This window comes from Muscardinus avellanarius, assembly GCF_963383645.1.
Source record: "Muscardinus avellanarius genome assembly, chromosome: 13".
NCBI classification, from domain to species: domain Eukaryota; kingdom Metazoa; phylum Chordata; class Mammalia; order Rodentia; family Gliridae; genus Muscardinus; species Muscardinus avellanarius.
The window spans coordinates 55518111-55535286 of record NC_137799.1 but is presented as its reverse complement, the minus strand read 5'-3'; the positions used below and the strand labels follow the sequence as shown (position 1 = coordinate 55535286).

Here is a 17176-nt window from a genome sequence, read left to right as displayed (position 1 = left end):
GCATGTCTGATTAGCAGGAGCCTGATTGGCTGGCTGCCTGCTCCAAGAGAGATTCCATTCAGCTTACCCCCCACCCATCCACCCACCCACCCCTCGGTCAGGAAATGTGAGCGGCCGATGGAAGCTGATAGGCAGGGCTGGAGTGTTAGCACCAGTACTGGATGTGACAGCAGGCAGAGGAGCACTTAGCAGCTTATTCAGTGTCCGACTCAGATTCCGGCAAGGATCCAAGCATGGAAGGCTGCCGTCAGGCAACTCCGGGCATCCTGCTCTTCTTTCTGGCTTTCCTGCTCCTGGTAAATGCCTTTTCATTTCAATACGTTGTGATTGCCATTTAGTCCGGGTGCAGTTGGGGTGGTGTGTGTGTGTGTGTGTGTGTGTGTGTTGAGTGAAAACTCCAGGTAAAATAATCTGCATAATTTAAAAACATTTTCAGAACTTTAACCCCAATTTCCCAAGCAAAATGAAGTCTGCAAGACTTTGAGGAATTAGTTGCAGGTATATAATAATGCTGTTACTGAGATGTGAACTTTGGGATATGCTGCGCACAGTTTGGGGAGCTGAGGACTGTATAAATGGCTGTGTGTATGCTTGGAATTTGGATAACAGACATCCTGAAATCAAACTCACTCAGTGTGGTGTTCCTGGAATTTTTTGAAGGATAGGCTGTGAGAGGCTTCCCCTACCCTGGTGCCTTTTATGACTTGCTTTCCCCTGGTACACATGTGCTACAGACCAGGTAGAAGACGGAATAAGATCCCTCTTTGCAGCCAACTCAGAGTATAGCTCTTAATTATTGCAAGTCATTTATGGGTACTAGTTAATGCCGGTGTTTATGAATTTAGGATTACAGTCTTTGATCTCAGATCTTCTTCTGAAGAAGACAAGAAAAATGATGACTTTCTGTACAGCTGATTTCTCATCACAGAGATAAGATGCTCAGCTCTTGCACATCAACACTCACTGCATTTTTGACTCAAAGTAAATATTCCATTGTGACTCATACTTGGTTTTATGGGCAGAAAATGAACATTTGCCGTCCAAAAACAATCTACACTCAAAATATTAATAGCAATGCACATTTTTTTTAAACCAGAGTGTTCTGGGCAAGCAGTTTAGTAAACCTCATCTGAAGGTTTGATTCCAAAACTTGCACACACGGATTCCAAACAAACGTGACTGTAAGCTCCCCTTGTCACATTTAGGGCATGCCAGGACTTCCTCGGGAGGGAACAGGCAGGAAGAGAACAAGGTAAAAATGCAACCAGTATACAGGTTGCATTGCTTTGTTGATGGGGAAGGAATATTTTGTTCTGCTTCAATTCTGACAAAATTGATCTGCATTATAGTTATGGAGATGGAAACAAGCCATTTGGTACCAACTGAAAATCTCCAGAAAGATTCATTGCATAGAGTAATCAGATAGTGATTAACTATTTTATGCGTCTTCATATCTTAATAATTTCCATCGTTGTACTCAAAAAAGTATGCTGCCTTGCAAATAGAAATATATTTCCAATTTTTTTCACAGAAACTTAAGGACATAGTAAACTTTAAGCATGAATAGACTATCCATCTTAGCCCTTCTGAGGACTATAAGAAGCAGAATATTTAGGTGTGCTTTATGATTCGTGGAGCAAGCAATTTATGAAAGGTGTCTCATTTTTTCCATATGTGATATGTTACTTATATACATCATTAGTTTCTCTCTCCTCTTTTCTTCTTTGTGACTTTTTTAAAGTGTGTGTTATTTTCCCATTTAATTGCATCATGAGGCAAATTACCAGGACACATTACTTTTTTGATATTTTTATGTGGAAGTGTGATCTTATTATACTTTAGTAATGCCCTGCCACTCAAGAATAGGTTTCCATTTGGTAAATGCATTATATTCTTCTTTGATATCTTAAATATTCATTTATGTATTTGAACATATAAATAGACTTCTGTGTGAAAAAAAAGAAATATTTGCTTATTTCAGAAGGTCTTAACACATTTGAATTACAATAATTGTATTATGAATTTAAAATGAAATCAAACCCAGGATTATGCCTGTGTTTAACTGAATTGTGAATCTGAAATTTATGCCAGAAAATAAAGACAACTGGTTGTCTAGAGTGCCTAGATACATCCTTGTGCAGAGCAATCACAGCATTAGTAAAAGCTATCAAATATTGTTTTTCTGAAGGTGGCAAACACTGGACTTGTGTTTGAGAAGCATCACAATAAATTCTCACAATAATCATGTAAATAAGACACTTTAAAACACTTTTTACAGATAAGGAAAGAAGCTTATATTTGCACCCAAGTGTCACATAATGGAGAGAATACTTTGTGCCACGGGAATGTTTAGTGATGATGGGAATGGTGGTGTGGTACTTACTGGAATCTTTTAGTATCTTCTTGTCCATTAAATTGTCCATTAAAAATATAAATAGTTTAATAGACATTTGCTAGACTTGCTCATTAACTGCCTACTTTAACTTTGTAGCCAAAATTAACTATTGGCGTAAGAGAAAGTGAACTTTAACCTTCAGGCTGGTTAGAAAAATTGAACTGGAGGACTTGTGTTTCCTAGAGGTTTTTTTTACATATTACATGTTCCTGCCTGCTGTTAGAATTAATTTATTCAATTGATTAAGGTCTCTAACTTAATTGGAAAACATCTTGTAGTGTATAGTGTCAGGTCCAGCTTCTACCTCATCAAACAGCCTTCACTACATTGACAGCTAAATCATCTGTATCATGACTTGGTTCTTGAGTAAATACCCATCTTGAATGCTGCTGGGTTTTGATTTTTATCTCCATTCTTTTCTCCTGGAACATTATTCCTAAGAAATTGAGGTACTAGTGTCTTCTGTATCTGTTTCAGTTTACCACCCATATTTTCATGCATAGTGCACACATCATCAACTACTTTTTTTATGCTAGACGCAATTGAACAGTACCGAGCAAGAGATTTCATCTTGATATTCAAGCCAAATTAAGCCACATGACATGACTTGCCCAATCTTCCCACCCAGTTCCCCTTTCTCATTCTCCCTCCTTTGTCTCAATTGTTCAGCTCCAAAGAAATATGACAAAAACCATGACCGGCCATTGACACATGTGTCCATCTGCACTTGAAGTCAAATCACTTCTGGTCAGAAAGGCATTTAATCAAATTTGCATTTTCTTTTTGCTTCTTTTAAGTGGTTTTAAGCTCTTTCTCCTGCTATTGTGAGGACTGCAAGAGTAACACTAGGAATTATAATAAAGTACATGTGTTTTTCTGTTGAATTTCTTTTTCTTCTCTGCACTAATTTATACATGGAAACTAGTCAAATACAATAGCCCATTCCCTTCAGTTCCTCTGGCACTCTCTTCCACTATTATCTAAGTGGATCTATCTTGGATAGCGAGAAGCACCATTAGCTTGTGGAATGAATGTTAAATCCCTTATTTACAGCAGATCATAGCTTGTTCCAAGAGTGAGTGTGTTGTGTTGTGTGTGTGTGCACATGTGCATGTGCATTATTTATGCATACACAAATACTTCTCTGCAACTGTTCATTCTGTTTCTTATTCTCATACCTACACTGTCTTTAAATCAAGCTTAAGAATTTTTTTTCACCAATCTGTAGAACAGGCATTTCTGTTAAAAGGATTCTCTTGATGTTTTCACGAAGCTCCTTGTCACGCCTTTTCTTTTCTTGGGCTCCTGTTTTCCGTGTTTCAGTCTGTCTGTTTGAGACCACGTCCCACCCCTGCACCTCACCCTATTATTTTCCTGTGAGCCATTTCTATCGCTTCATGTCAGTTGAAGGGAGAATGTCCAATAGTGGCCACTAGTGATCCACAGAAGGGTTCTGTTACACCAGGAAAGGTTTCCCTTGACGTAGTCTATGTATATTGAAGACTTTCAAGAGAAAAGCAGAATGAATAAATGAATATATGTATAAAGTAGAAAGCAATCCTCTAGCACACCAAGGAATAGGCTCTTGCTCTAATTAAGGAGTGGTACAAAGTTCATTCTTACAGCCTAACATCAAAATTAAAGCCAGAATTTGTGGTACTTTTTTTTAATCATTGGAGTATATGAGTATATAAGTTACTCTTTTTTTTTTTTTTTTTTGGTGGTACTGGGGGTGGAACCCAGAGGCTTTCTATCTCTGTGCTATACTCCCAGACTTATTTTTTTATATTTTATTTGGAAACAGGGTCTCACCAAGTTGCTGAGAGCCTCACCATGTACTGAGGCTGGCTTCGAACCTGTGTGATCCTCCTGTCTCAGCCTCCCAAGTGCAGAGATTACAAGTGTGTGCCACTATGCCCAGCAAGTTATTCATTTTTTAAAAACTCACTTTCATGCATTTTGCACAGGATGCAGATATGAGACATGGTTTGGTCTTTTGGTGCTCTCCTTTATTATGGCTTTATCAAAATATAATTTTAATTTCTTCCAGAAACAATACAATGTCTAATGGATTTCTGCATTTCCTGCAACACCTAGTAGAGTGCCTTCATACACAGGCATCAGAACTGCTTGTGAACTGAATCAAAAGAGAAAAGGACTCAGAAAGACTACCATATGATTCTCTAATTCTTCACATTTTCTGTGTTTTCTGCCCTCATTTGTATATTCCAGTTTCTTTGGTCAAGTGACAGTTCTACTTTTAATTTGTATATCTTTTGAGTTCCAGGAATGACACTTTCTCAGATTCAGCTATTCAAGTTTCATTCTGCCCTTTTCCTCAGTAAGCATACTCTACTGTTTCTGTGGTCCCATGAGTAGAGTGACCCAGGAGTGACCCCTTCATAGCATGAGGACCAGAGTCTCTTCTTGAGTGAGAGCATTCCTTGAATCACCATGAATAACCTACTGGTGAAGTGTGTTGTGATAACCACAGGAAAATATGTCTAAATCAAATTTTATAGTCTTGCCGTTGTTACTAATTTTCTTCTTCTAGAAGTCTGGCTTCAAACTTTGTGTTTGCACCAGAATGAGACAAATTCATGTCATTTTCTGCCTACATCATAAAAACCATACCATGTGGTTGGATTCTGGCTGATTGGCAGTGCTGGCTCATGAGCAGCTTAGGACTGGCATACCAGAGGTGATGTAAGTCCTAAAGGATCCTAATTGAAATAGGCCAGCACAGCTGTGTGGGGAGCCTGCCTGCTAACTGGGGCAAGCTGCTGCTATCAACCCCTTCTTTCCATGAGCTCAAAAATAAATGACTAAATCTCCCCAATTCCCAAACTTCAAGATTAAAACCTACATTGAATAAAGCTTAACTGTTCTGATTCCCCTCCCAGGGGCTTTGCTGACAAAGGCACCCAGTATGGAATGCAGCCAGTTATTAAAAGTTTGCTGGCCATGTCAAGAAGATACCCTGATGGATAGAATCTTAGTCTGTAACAGAGAGTGACATCTGGATTTTCATTAGTTGTGTTTCCAAAAAGCTCAGAACTTACAAATCAGTTTGTTTCCCTATATTCACTAATGTTCTCTATTTTGGTCATAGGAATATATCTTATTTCAGTAATTGAACATATATTAGAATAAATACCATAATTTCCATGTTTGAATATCTCCACCCAAAACTTCACCAGTATATAGTTACATGGCTAGATGGCACTTAGCAGTGCTTAGGAATTGCTTGTCAGAAGCCATTGATAATTAACTGTAGGATCTAAAATATTTAAAATGTCTTTTTTATATTTTGGGGCTACTTTGCATTTATCTCTGTCTTCGTACTTCTCATAGTTAACTTTCATTTCTGTCCACCCACAAAACTGTCAGGGACAGCAAAAGACGTATCTTGTTTCTCCTGTTTCTATCAGAATAGAAGTAATTAGATCTCAATAAATGTTGTTGAATGAATTAACAAGTGAATCAGTAAGGATGACTTGGTAAATATATTAAAAGACAGTAAAGTACAAGTAGGAGGAGAAAATGGGAACATTCATATTTAATGTGAAGTATTTCATTATTTCTAGTTTTAAAAAAACCAAGTTTATATATAGTTTGTGTTTTTCTCTCTCTCTCTCTAACATACATTACCAAATAGTGAACAACAATCCATTTTGCTGTTGTCAATTAGAAAGAATCATTTTGCATCTTTCCTATATTTTTTATCCATTAAGTTCTCAAGTATTTTTCCTTTCACAAAACTTATCCTCAGGAAGAACATGATATTTACATTAGCTATAGTTTTGTAAAATTTGAAAGTATTAATAAACTCTCATTTTAGCAAAGACAATGTTCTGAGTTCACCAAAACTCTTTTTTTTCCCCCTCTGGGCCACAAGGATAAACTATGTTTTCCCCACTTCCCCGTAACTGGATGGTGCTATGTGACGGAGTTCTGGTCAGTGGGATATAGTTAGACATAACACATGGCCCTTTGAGGCCTAACCACTCCTGCATGTTCCTCCAGGTATCAGGCAATCTCTCTTTACCTGCTTGCCAGATGAAGAGATTCCATTTTAAAATTTCAAGACTCTATGGAATGGCAAAGCTTTTGGGTGGAAGGCCTAGGTCCTTGAACAAGCACAGCCCCTTACCACCACCCTCACAGACTCTCACCGTTGATGTTCATTTAGCCATGAGCCAAAAACAAACCTTTGTTGTGTGAAAACACTGAACTTTGTGGAAATGTGTTGTTATACTGAAAACCTTCTAAAAAATAGCATATGCTTGTAATTTAGAAGCTGTGTGTGCTAGTACTTAACGTACCAATACCACTTTCCATTCATTACATGGAAAAAGAGAAAGAAGGAGATCCCACATCATCCTAATGGTAGTTAAATATTTACAATTTACTGCATACTTAGAGTGTGCTAAGTAGCTGAGGGTGTGTGTCAATACTTCAGGAAAAAATAGGCTAATGAGTCAACTTTTCAAATACAGAATCCACAAGTAAATAGAGAGTGTTAAGAAATGAAAGAAACTGACAGAGGCAGAGCTACACTAAACAAGTGGGATTTTCCTAGAACAGAGCAGGACCCAATAACTAGACTAAAAACACGACCACACAGATCATCAGGGAAGACAAAGACAATAGGAAAAGACACTGAGAAGGGAAAACCAAGGTGTAACACTGGCGCCTCTTCAAAGACAGAGTATCAGAAAACCGAGGAGTGAACAAGTGACCCAGAAAAGATTCCCAAAGGCAAAGAAATGTTTCACATAGCGGCAGAGAAAGTAAAAGATACTTTTTGAGCATGCCCAGTCTCAAGATATCTTTGATATGTTTTTCTTAGAAGGGCCCTTATTTTTCAGCTTTTTGTCACTATAACAAAATACCTAAGGAGCTAACTTAGAAGAGGTTTATTTAGCTCACAATTTGGCAGGCTGAAAGTCCAAATGGTTATGGTATAGGACTTGTGGTAAAAGAGCCACTCCTTGGTACATTACCTCATGATAAAGATAGCAACAGCAAGAGTATGCAGGGAACAAGCAAGATTACCTCTTGAGCCAAGAGCAAGGAGAAACTTCATCCCACCGTCACTACCTATGGCATGTCCCAGTGACCCACCTCTTAAAAGTTCACACAGTCTTCCACCACCAAGGTCTAAGCCTCCACTCACACTGGAACCATCTGGGCTGCAGCATTGATCCCAGCTCCGAGATCTTGGCCCAAGTCATAGTTCCTGTCTGCTCTTGTCTGGACCTCCATGGACTAGTTTCTATTCCATCTAACTCCCCAGGGGGCTGGGAGAGGTAAAAACATCAGTAGATGTGGAAGTGTTTTGCAAACTACAAAGTACCACAACTATTCAAGTGGTTACTTTCATTCACAGGAAAATTATTTATTCATCAATAACTACCTATATAACACAGAATTCAGGAAGCTCCACTGGAGACAAATGAAGACAATATGGAAAACAGAGTTCTTGCAGTGAGCAGCTTGGCAGTTTCTTAGGCATTTTGTTGTCCTGGTTATCTTTATAATTGTCCACAGAGCAATTCTTCTGTAGACAACAGCTATGTTGTATCCTCCCCCCATATGTGGGGATATAATTATGGATTCCTACTGATTATAAGTGTTATTTTCATTTTATCAATCATTATTTGACTTTCAACATTAAAACTTATTTTTACAGTATTTATATTTGAGGATACCAATTTTCACAACAAAACAAACTAGAATATTTTCTTAGTTAAGATTCTTTGAGGAAAAACTTTTCTCAAAGAAAATTGAGGGAATTATCACAGTGAGAATTATTATTTGTGACCATTATATAAGAAGTTGTCATCTGCCCATTATAATTGGGATTTTGCTGCCAGACTTCAACCTTACATTTTCTCGATATTACATTAACTTTGCAATATCCAAAAGCCATGCAAAAAACAAACACATTCTACTTGGAATTTTGAGCCTGATTAGTACAGTAAGTTGTATCTCCCATTGTTTAAATTAATTTTACCTAATTTTTTTTTGTTTTGTAGCACTGGGGATTAAACCCAGGGTCATTCTACCTCTGAGCTATATTCCTAGCTCTATTTATTTTTAAAATATAGGGTCTCACTAAGCTCCTGAGAGTTGTTGAAGCTGGCCTTGAACCTGAGATCCTCCTGTCTCATCTTCCAAGTACTTGGATTACAGGCCTGTGCTATCATACCCATCAAATTTACCTAAAATTCTTATTAAAATAATTTAATTACAATAAAACCAAAATGTCCTTGTGCAGAAAAGGAAGATACCCAAGAGTAGAATAGCAGAAAAAACATGTGTGAAAGGAGGCATATGCCATTTATAATGTAGATTTACTCTACTTCTGAGGCAAGAAATTGCAGGACTCTAATAGTTTCACCACCTGTGTATTATTTGGGTGCACCTCATAAGCGGGTTCTTTCTTCTATTTGTTTAAAGAAATAAGTGGCGTGTTCGCCAATTCTACACTACATTAATTTTCACGAAGTTTCCATTTTCATCTTCATTGCTTTTTCAGAATTTTTTCCAAAGCTTCTGCCATTCTCCAACTAAAGCTTCGGGTATTTTCCCCTTCAATTTTTGTTCTGGGACTTTCTCTAAGTCAGTTTGGTCTAGTGGCATAAATGTCGGGACGGAGGAGTGTGATAACCTAAGACATGCTGACATAAATTCCAAGAGCACTAACGAAACGAGACAGGAAATTGTGAGCAACCTATAATAAATTCAAACTGTCCAATAAAATAAATATCCTTCACTTTGTTCTCATAGTAAAGTATGGCCGGGTATCCAATTTCTCAGTGCACCTCACTGGCTATAATAATCTCAGTCACTATTTGAAGTCTGAACGTGTATTGTTCAAATATTGTACTTCATCAATAGGACCAGAAATGAAAAACAGTAATGGAAACAATCAGAACTCCTACTGTTCAGGTGCTGAAGTGAGATTTGGAAGGAAAGTTTTCAAAAATTGCCTGTTCTTTCATTATAGTTGTTATAACCATTGGTCATTGAGATATAAGTTCCCTGATGTGCCACACAATTTTACTTTACTTTTGGGCCTTGTAACTGACCTGAGATAACAAACATGCTTTGAATTTACTGTAAAAGAGTTAGCTGGATAGCATTTAGATTGATAGGTTGTATAGCCAGGGTGCTATAGAGTTAAAAGGACTCTTTAAGGTGCACAAACTGTAACCTCAATTTCCTGGGATCTCTTGGAAGGCAGGAGTTTAGTGTTATTTTTGTCTTGGATATCTTTGGATGCCTGTCAGCAGGGTGAGTTTGATATACATGAAGTGCTTAATGTAAGTTTGTTGTTTGAATGAATTAGTTAATTGCCTATTCTAGGTCATTCATTTTGCAGATAATTGAATTTAAAATATAAACATTTGCAAAGAGATTTGAGTCAGATTTGCCAGGAACACTTAGTGGCATCCTAACCATGAGATCTAGATTTCTTTTGATTCATTCTCCTTCCATTGAGATCATTTTTTTTTTTATTATTATACTATGTGGCCCCTAAGAACCTGGAATCATGAGCCAGCCATCAAGTTGGCTTTGGGAGAGAGGGGCTGGAATGCCACAATGCTATGTGAAGAGGGAACACATGAAAACACTGGGAAACAATCTTGAGTTAAAACTCAAGGATTATTGTTACTTTACCACCATCAAGGCAATCTGACAAAAAGCAGGGGTCTAAGATCTACAGTGCTACTCAGATCTGTGTCATGGCAAGCAGGTATCATTTCTCTTGTTCCATATCAATGAAAAATATAAATAATTTGGTGATGTATATGTGAAAATAACTTCATAAGGGATCTTGCATATAATAGGTCTCCAAGAATTGTTAGCTTTCTTTCTTCTTCTAAATGCAAAATAATAGATTCATTGAGGGTCCCTCTTGTATCAGGCATGGTGCTAGGTGCTGGGTATAGTGTATTGAACAAAACAGACCTGATTCTACAGAAGGGTCTTTCTATGTTTAATATCACAGAAGATTTAGGACAGGGGTGGGGAAGAAAGGAATTAATTGGGTAGCACTTTTCATTGGTTTTATGTTGCTGTCATGATATTATTTTCTTTACACTGTATATTTAACTATTGCTGATGTAAGGGTATTTCTGCCTAAAGAAATAGACACATTAATTCATTATTTATAGTGATTCAAGAAAGAATGTGTTAGAAAAACTCTAACTCTCTAAAGATTTATATTTTAGGTAATTTTTTGAGTTATGCCTTTTTTTTGCTAAAATCCTCTCTTTTAGTAATACTGAAACCTAAGCTTAATGAGTACATTACTCTGTCCCTGTGTTTATTTGATACATAAACACCTGTCTTTTCGATCTTAGAGCTATGTTAAGCAGGAAAACTTTTAAACCAACCCCTCATTCCAGGGAACAAAAGACCAATTGGCCCATACAGGATGCTAATGATGGTGGGTTTCCTTCAGTAGTCTTGCTAACTTCAGTTTGGTGTTGCCTGTAGTAGTATGGTTGTAGCCACAGGCCCAGGAATTTAAGACACCCATCCAGTAGTTTATGGCCACCTTAGGATTGTAAATAACTTAAAGAAGTTAGTACCAGACTTTTGCATTTTATTGACAACTAGAATTTCAAAAACATAGGAGGAGTTGTTTGACAATAAGTAGCAGGTATAAAAAACAGATGCAAAGGGCCTAATTTTGTATTCTGCTACCTAAAGACATTAATAATAAAATAGTTTAATTGATTATAGCATTTAGTTTCATAAGTGAAATAACATTAGTCAAGACTAAAGAGAGCACTTGCTTCTATCTAAGAAACACTTTACATATATTAAATTATCTTGTTCTCATAGCAACCTTGTGGAATAGTTACAATTATTTTCTCTATCGTATAGATGAGGAAACCGAGGTGCTAAGCAGTTATATAATGAGCCCAATGCCACTCAGCCAGCAGCAGGACAACGCAGGTTAGAACACACAGGGTCAATGCTTAAAAAGACCCCAGAGTGAGGCACCTCAGAGGTGCTCAGTAAATGTTTTCTATGTGAAAGTGTGTGAGACAGCATGATTTTACTCCTGGCATCCTTGTTAGAAAATGTGTTCTAGTGTCATAATTTTTCCAAATCATGGAAGACTATCGGAAAAAGGAGATGCACTGGTATTCTAAAAAGCCAAGGACTTTCTGTCACTCAGCAGAGTGTGAATTCAGGGCCAGCCCTTCTGAAGAGATCACCTCACTGTTAGGCTTAACCCTTTATTTACTCTCAGTGAGCCCTTCAAAATAAATAGAGTATATGGAAGGGGCAGTTTTGTGTCTTTTGTAAGCTTTATGACTCTCGCATGACACAAAGCCCATAACATTAAGTCATTTTTGTACCTTCATGGGATTGGAGCCTGAGTATTTACCTACATGTGATCATTATATGTTCTCTAACCACACCATACCCTATTCAACTCTTTAGATGCTTGTCACAATTATGGATTTTTTCCCCCTGTGGAAGATCAGCAAATACCTTTGGCCTAATTCTTGTAGAGTCTTCATTGTCTAATATGGGCTCCATGTGTGGCACTCCCTTTGAAAGCCACTGAAACCCCAGCGAAATATATAGCATGAAAGGTCTGCATCTAAGTTATCTGCCCTGATTAAATATTCATTGTGGTCTTCAGAAAATAATCAAGCTGTTTCAGTATAAAATGACAAGTCTAAAATTTCACATATATCTAAAATTCCTAAGCTATTTAATACTAAAAACAGAATTTGACTGAAAAATTAACTTCCAAGTTTTATTAAAGAGGTTGGAGTTAAATATCACATAAATTCTTTGGAAATCCAGTTGCTAAAGAGTTATATTTTTAACTAGGTGCTGGGATCATATACATATGTTTCTATAAGAATTATATGTGTGTATGTAATTTTTTTCTACTAATTATCAACAGTCTCCATTGTACATCTAGGTCTTCATGTAGCATTAGTACAAAACTGATTATAGGTTGAGCTCACTTTATAACATAGATTTGCTTTGGAACAGTATCAAACAGGTATTTATATTTTAAGTCATATGTATGGTCCTTCTTTCATAATGTACCTCATTGGGCATCTACTTTCACTTTCCTTCCTCCTCCCTCAAAATTCACTGCAACAGCATAAAAATCTCTTTAGACTTAATAAAAAGGAAAACATGTGATTTCTCAGATTCCTTCTATGTGCAAAGTATTGTGCTATTTATTTATATGTGTTAGATAAGTCTTACCACAACCCCTTTTTTGGTAAGAAAACTGAGTAATAAAATCTCAAAAAGGTAAGCTGGGCATGGTGGCACACGCTTGTAATCCCCACGCTTGGGAGGCTGAGACAGGAAGATCGCAAAGGTTCGAAGCCAGCCATGCTGGCTTAAGAGACCCTGTTTCCAAAAAAAAAAAACAGTATAAAAATGGGTCTGGGAGTGTAGCCCAGAGGTAGAAGGGTTTCCAGGAACCCTAGTACCACCAAAAAAAAAAAAAAAAAAAAAAAACCTCAAAAAGGTGGTATGATTTTCTCTAGCTTTTGTCTGTGTTTATTCAATTCTTGTAGCAAACAAATCACATTGAAATATGCAGTACAGATTATTTTCCATGTTGTTTGAACTATGTTTTTGGCCTCTTTTGGCAGGAGCCTCCCCAAAGTACTGAGTGATTTCCACAGTTTCAGAACCAAGTTCATGAGAGTTCACAGCTTGTCCCGTATTTCATCAATCCTAAAATACACAGTGGTTGGTGTCTTTTTTTTTCTGACTTTAAAAACGTGGATGCATCTTACAGTTGATAGCAAGTCATTGTTTAGTGGGTGGCATTTATTACAAAAAGGGATAATGGTACATAAAATAACAGTGCAGCTTCAACCTACAGCATCTTAGATTCTGTGGAATATTATATCAGAATCTTTCCAATATCTAGCTGGTGAGATCAAAGCTATGCTTAGGATTTGGGTACAGAAATATGGTTATGAATCTCTTGCTTCCATTCACTATCCTCCAATGCAAATGGTTCCTAGCTTTGTTTGCTGGTCTCTCCTGATCTGAGACATTGGAGAGAGCTTGTACATTGAAGTTTCCTTAGTTCTGTCTCCTACCCAGGTCAGAGGCCCTGCTTAGTCTCTTCACAGTCTACATATGCATTTGTTTTCTTATTCGTAAGAATTCTAGTGTTGTGCAGTAGTCCTTGATATTTTCTAAATATAGAAACGGCTAGGTACTGTCAAAATTATGAAGATCCGACCCACTTCTACATGGAAAAGTCTGGGCCTGATTAATTAGCTCGTCAGGTGAATCTGATATACACCAATGTCTGAGAACCACGAGAGTCGTGGATAAGAGCCATGCGTTTGATCCAGATTGCCTGGCTTCATAGCCTCTAACCTTCCTGTAGTTTTCTGCTTCTCATTTTCCTTGCCTGTTAAACAGGTATCAACAAGAGCAACTATCTCCAAGGGTTGTTGTGAAGTTTATCAAAATACTATAAGTACTCAGTATAGTACCCCCCACACACATATCCAGTATCCATTAATATAAGTATTTATTATTACTCCCTTCCTACAAGGCTGAAATTCCTCTGCCTCATTCCCAGAAATCAATCTATCTTTGCCTGAATTCAGGACAGCCAATATTTTGCCCAGTAACTACTGTCTCCGTGCAATCACAAAGAAAGAGCCTGAGAAGAAAGGCTGGGATTCCTTTCTAATTGGGGTTGTAGGTCTCTGAGCCCACTGAAGCCAGGAGGTAGAAGACAGAACAAAAAAAAAGGTTGGCTAAAAAAAAGTCATCCATCTTGCGAATTTGTTCATAAATGCCTTTTTCATTCAAACTTCTCAACCCTTCCCTGCATCAAAACCACCTTGAAAGCTCTGAACTAAATATGTTATGGCAGCGCCCCCTGCCTCCTCTCTCTGTTTATCTGGTCCAGGGTCAATTGGTCTAAGGGTCTAAGGGTCTATTTCTCTAAGGAGGTCCAGATTCAAGTGGTCTCAGGTTCATCGCAGACACTGGCAATTTTTCTAAATGATCTGGTCATGTGAATGTGTATCCAGAGTTGATAACTACTGCTCTAATTGAATATTTAACTAAAATCTTCTCACCTGTTAGAGGGTCTGCCTCATCTTTAAAGAAGCTTTATAACCTCTCCCTTCAAAGCTCCTAAGTGAAGGATCTCTTTACCCCAAAATAAGGATAATGTGTAGGTTTCAATAACTCATTTAGTTGATGAAAGTTCTAGGCTTTAATTGAAAGTTGTTCTCCTGTCATGTGGCAAGTTTGCAGCTTGCTCAGAGCTGCAAACTCTTCCAGTTAATAATATGTAGTGTAATATATAATCTACTGTCCATTTGAACATGTTAACATTTTATTAAAAGCAAATCTGTGACATATTAAATTTTGTTGTACAAGATAGAAATTAGAATCTCTCTGTGGCTGATTTGAAGGGACAACATGCAGCAGACTCTCTGAGGATTTCCAGTCTTCTGCATTTACTAGTCATCTCATCTTTTGTTTCCTTTCTCTGGATGGACCTTGTTTCAGATTAAGCATTTGGTCTTCCCACTGCTCTCCTCAGACAGCCAACTTCAATTCCCGTCTGGGTGACTTACTCTGAACCCATCCATATCCCACTTACTTAATTAGACATAGGGAGATTCTAAGTTCGTCTTATCTTCTGGGGAAATGGTTGTAAGATGGATTTCTCACTTATCCTTTTTATAGCAACTTTATAGTCCCCTTCTTTTTCTAAACTATCCATAAACCTGCTGTGCCTCATAGGAGTATCATGAGGATCAGATGAATATATGGAAATACTTTGGAAACTATAAAACCCCAATCATCTCATGCCCAGCTCAAAAGCCTTCAGTGGCTCCAGCTGTCAGTCTACTAAAGGACCAATCCCTCCACTGGAACTCAAAGCCCTCCCTGAGACCTCTGTTCCAGGCTTACCCGCGGTTGTTTTGCTGCGCACGTCTGGGTACACAGAGAACCTGGGACAGAGGAACCGACCTGGCCAGGAGGGAAGGCAGGCGAGCAGACCAGTATTTGTATCATGTCAATGACAGCATGTAAGACGAGTCCTCCTGGGGCACTAGCAGAAGGAATGAAAAGAGGGAACAGAAAAAAGGTACATGGCAAAAGTAGAATATATAGTACAGGCAGTCGTGTGGGGGGGTGGTGTAGAGGGTAGAGGAGAAAGGAGGCTTGAGAAAGGGGAAATGTTCTATGGTGATATTTATGTGTTTATAAATTGTTTTAGAGAGGAGGACTGCTGAAAGATTGGAGTCCCAAGTATTGAGTTTAGTTTGGGAAATGTTAAGTTTAAAGTTCTAATGGCATTCAGGTGAGTGAAAACAAAATGGGATCCTGGAGACTGGAAGAGATGTAGATTTGTAAATCACCTACGAAGCAGAGACAGAGTCATGAGAGAGAGTGGGTACAGGGGTCATTGGGGAGGTAGAGCGCAGAGGAGGGGCTTTGGAAAGAACCCCAGGGATCCTGGCAGTTAATAGTCAGGATGAGTAAGAAAGGGTGGGGGCTGGGGGACAGGCAAGCTTTCCCTGCCAGAGAAGCCAGGGGAACATACCAGGCAGCAAGATGAGAGGGAAGGTCATAGGATGTGGTAAATTACAGGATCCCGAGGATTTCCAAGGAGCCACGTCAGTCAAATGGTGGGCAGAAGCCCAGTTGCAAAGCGTCCAGGAATTTGGGGGTGCTGAGGACGTGGGTGCATGGGCGTGGATTAGCCTTTCAAGAAGCTCAGAAGTGAAAGGCAGGCAGGAGGCAGCTGAGCGCTGACCACTGACAAGGTGGGAAGGAACAGCAGGAGGGCAGAGCAGGAGCCCTGAGATAAAAGTGAGCTCGGTTTTAATAAAAAGAGGAGAAAGTGCTTTCTCTTAATAGCTCAAAGAATGCTGATAGCAGCCATGTGTGAAATTGATTTCTGAGGCCCAGCACCAGAGACAGCGAGGCCGTGAGGCCAGTGGGGTAGTAAACCATGATTTAGCACCTTTGCTTGCTCTGCTTATTACAAAACAGGCTTTAAAAAAGATGCCTGGGGTGCGCTTCTGCAGTCTTGATATTGTCTGTGGCCAAGATCCATTTTAATATATTCCTGAGGCATTCTAGGGACTATAAAGCTACTTTAGATGTTAATCTATTAACCTTTCATATTGCTAAATGTGGTGACCACAATGCACAGAAATATTATTCTCCCATTAAATAATATTGAAAGATGCTGAAGGAAAAACACCTCTTCTTGTTGAAAACAAAATATGACAGACTCAAAATTTGGAGGAAAGAATTTTTATATACTTTTGGGGTGCATGTTATTTATAGAGGATGATGGGTTTCATCATGGCATGTGTGTGTGTGTGTGTGTGTGTGTGTGTGTGTGTGTGAAATAATTTAATTTGATTTCACTCCCTAGTACCACCCCTCCTCCTTCCCCCATCTCTCCCTTCTGTACCCTAATATTCTCCCTTCTACTTTCATGACAACCCTTTTATCCCTGTTTTTTTTTTCCTTCTAGCTTTTATGTCTAAGAATAAGCATTTAATACTTCTGAGTCTGTCTTATTTTGCTTAAAATTATGGCCTCCAGTTTTATCCATTTCCCTGCAAATGATATGATTTCAGGCTTCTTTACAGCTGAATAAAACACACACACAATAAATATATCCATTCTTTGTTTATCTGTTGGTAAACACCTAGGATAACTTTGCTTTTGTGAAATGAACTGCTGTAGACACGAGTATGCATGTGT

At 38.3% G+C, this 17176-nt stretch overlaps 1 protein-coding gene across 1 annotated transcript in view; it reads left to right on the top strand.

The window, feature by feature from the left end:
- Window positions 1-233: 233 nt before the first annotated feature.
- Window positions 234-17176, top strand: part of ADAMTSL1 (ADAMTS like 1) — a gene marked incomplete at both ends in the record, with an annotated part of 419367 nt that continues 402424 nt past the window's right edge. The window contains one exon of the mRNA XM_080708549.1: window positions 234-296. Within this exon, the coding sequence (XP_080564675.1) occupies window positions 234-296 (63 nt within the window). The remainder of the gene's footprint in view (window positions 297-17176) is intronic.